The sequence below is a fragment of the Eimeria tenella genome, genomic scaffold (assembly GCF_000499545.2).
Source record: "Eimeria tenella Houghton genomic scaffold, Eth_scaff2503, whole genome shotgun sequence".
Lineage (NCBI taxonomy): Eukaryota > Apicomplexa > Conoidasida > Eucoccidiorida > Eimeriidae > Eimeria > Eimeria tenella.
Window position 1 is genome coordinate 1 of NW_013542369.1, and position 985 is coordinate 985.

The window sequence follows — 985 nt, forward strand, 5'->3', positions numbered from 1 at the left end:
GCTGCTGCTGCTGCTGCAGCTCGAGGTTTTGCCTTTTTTTGATTTAAATACGAAGCAGCGTTCTGCAGTTTAGTTTGAACTGCTTTTTGAAGGTTTGAGCGCATCGCAGCAGCAGCAGCAGCAGTAGCAGCTGCGACGAAAGCCGCAGCAGCAGCAGCAGCAGCAGCAGCAGGAATAGCGACACAGCAGCAGCAGAGGCTGCAGCAACGGCAACAGCCCCAGCAACGAAAGCAGCAGCAGCAATTGAAGTAGTAGCAACAGCAGCAATGGCAGCAACTGGAGTAGCAGCAGCTGCTGCAAAAGCAGCAGCAGCAGCAGCAACAGCAACAGCATTTACGACAAACTTAGGGACACTTCGAGAAACAAACAAAACAGAGTCAAATAAGGGGCAGTGAGACGCTCCAGCAACGCCGCCTGCTGCTGCTGCTGCTGCAGTCCTTGCTGCAGCAGCAGGAGTGCCTGTTGCTGCTGCTGCAGCTGTTCTCATCGCAGCAGCGGTTTTCCCTGCTGCTCCTAACTGCACTGCAGCGCCGAGCGCTGCACGGCGCAGCTCTTACGGGCGCAGCAAAAGTCATTCGCTGCTGCTGCTGCTGCTGCTGCTGTTACTGCTGCTGCGGCTGCTGCTGCTCTCTGGGAGGGGCTGCAGCAGCAAATACATGCAGCTGCAGCACTTGAGCTGCTGAAGCAGCTGCTGCAGCATCTGCAGAGAACCGCCACAGAGACTTTGACGCCCTTTTGAGTAATGGCGCTATGACCTTCTCCGCTGCTGCTGCTGCCTCTGCCGTTGCTGCTGCTGCTGCTGCTGCTGCAGGAGGCTGCAGCAGCGCGAGGCTGCAGCAAGCAGCAAAGGCGTAGGTGTCTATACACAAAAATCCAAACTCCCCCTCGCAGCGCAGTGCCACCTTCTTGGCTTCTGCTAGCTGCTGCTGCATTGTCCGCTGCTGCTGCTGCTGCTGCTGCTGCTGCTGCTGAGCAGCAGTAGCAG

At 57.4% G+C, this 985-nt stretch overlaps 1 protein-coding gene across 1 annotated transcript; it reads right to left on the bottom strand.

Annotated features, from left to right (window-relative positions):
- Positions 1-602: 602 nt before the first annotated feature.
- ETH_00039045 (uncharacterized protein) lies at positions 603-932 on the bottom strand (the record flags this gene model as incomplete). The annotated part of the gene is made up of 1 exon (XM_013375087.1): positions 603-932. The coding sequence occupies one exon, from the start codon at positions 930-932 to the stop codon at positions 603-605; it is 330 nt and encodes a 109-aa protein (XP_013230541.1).
- Positions 933-985: the final 53 nt, after the last annotated feature.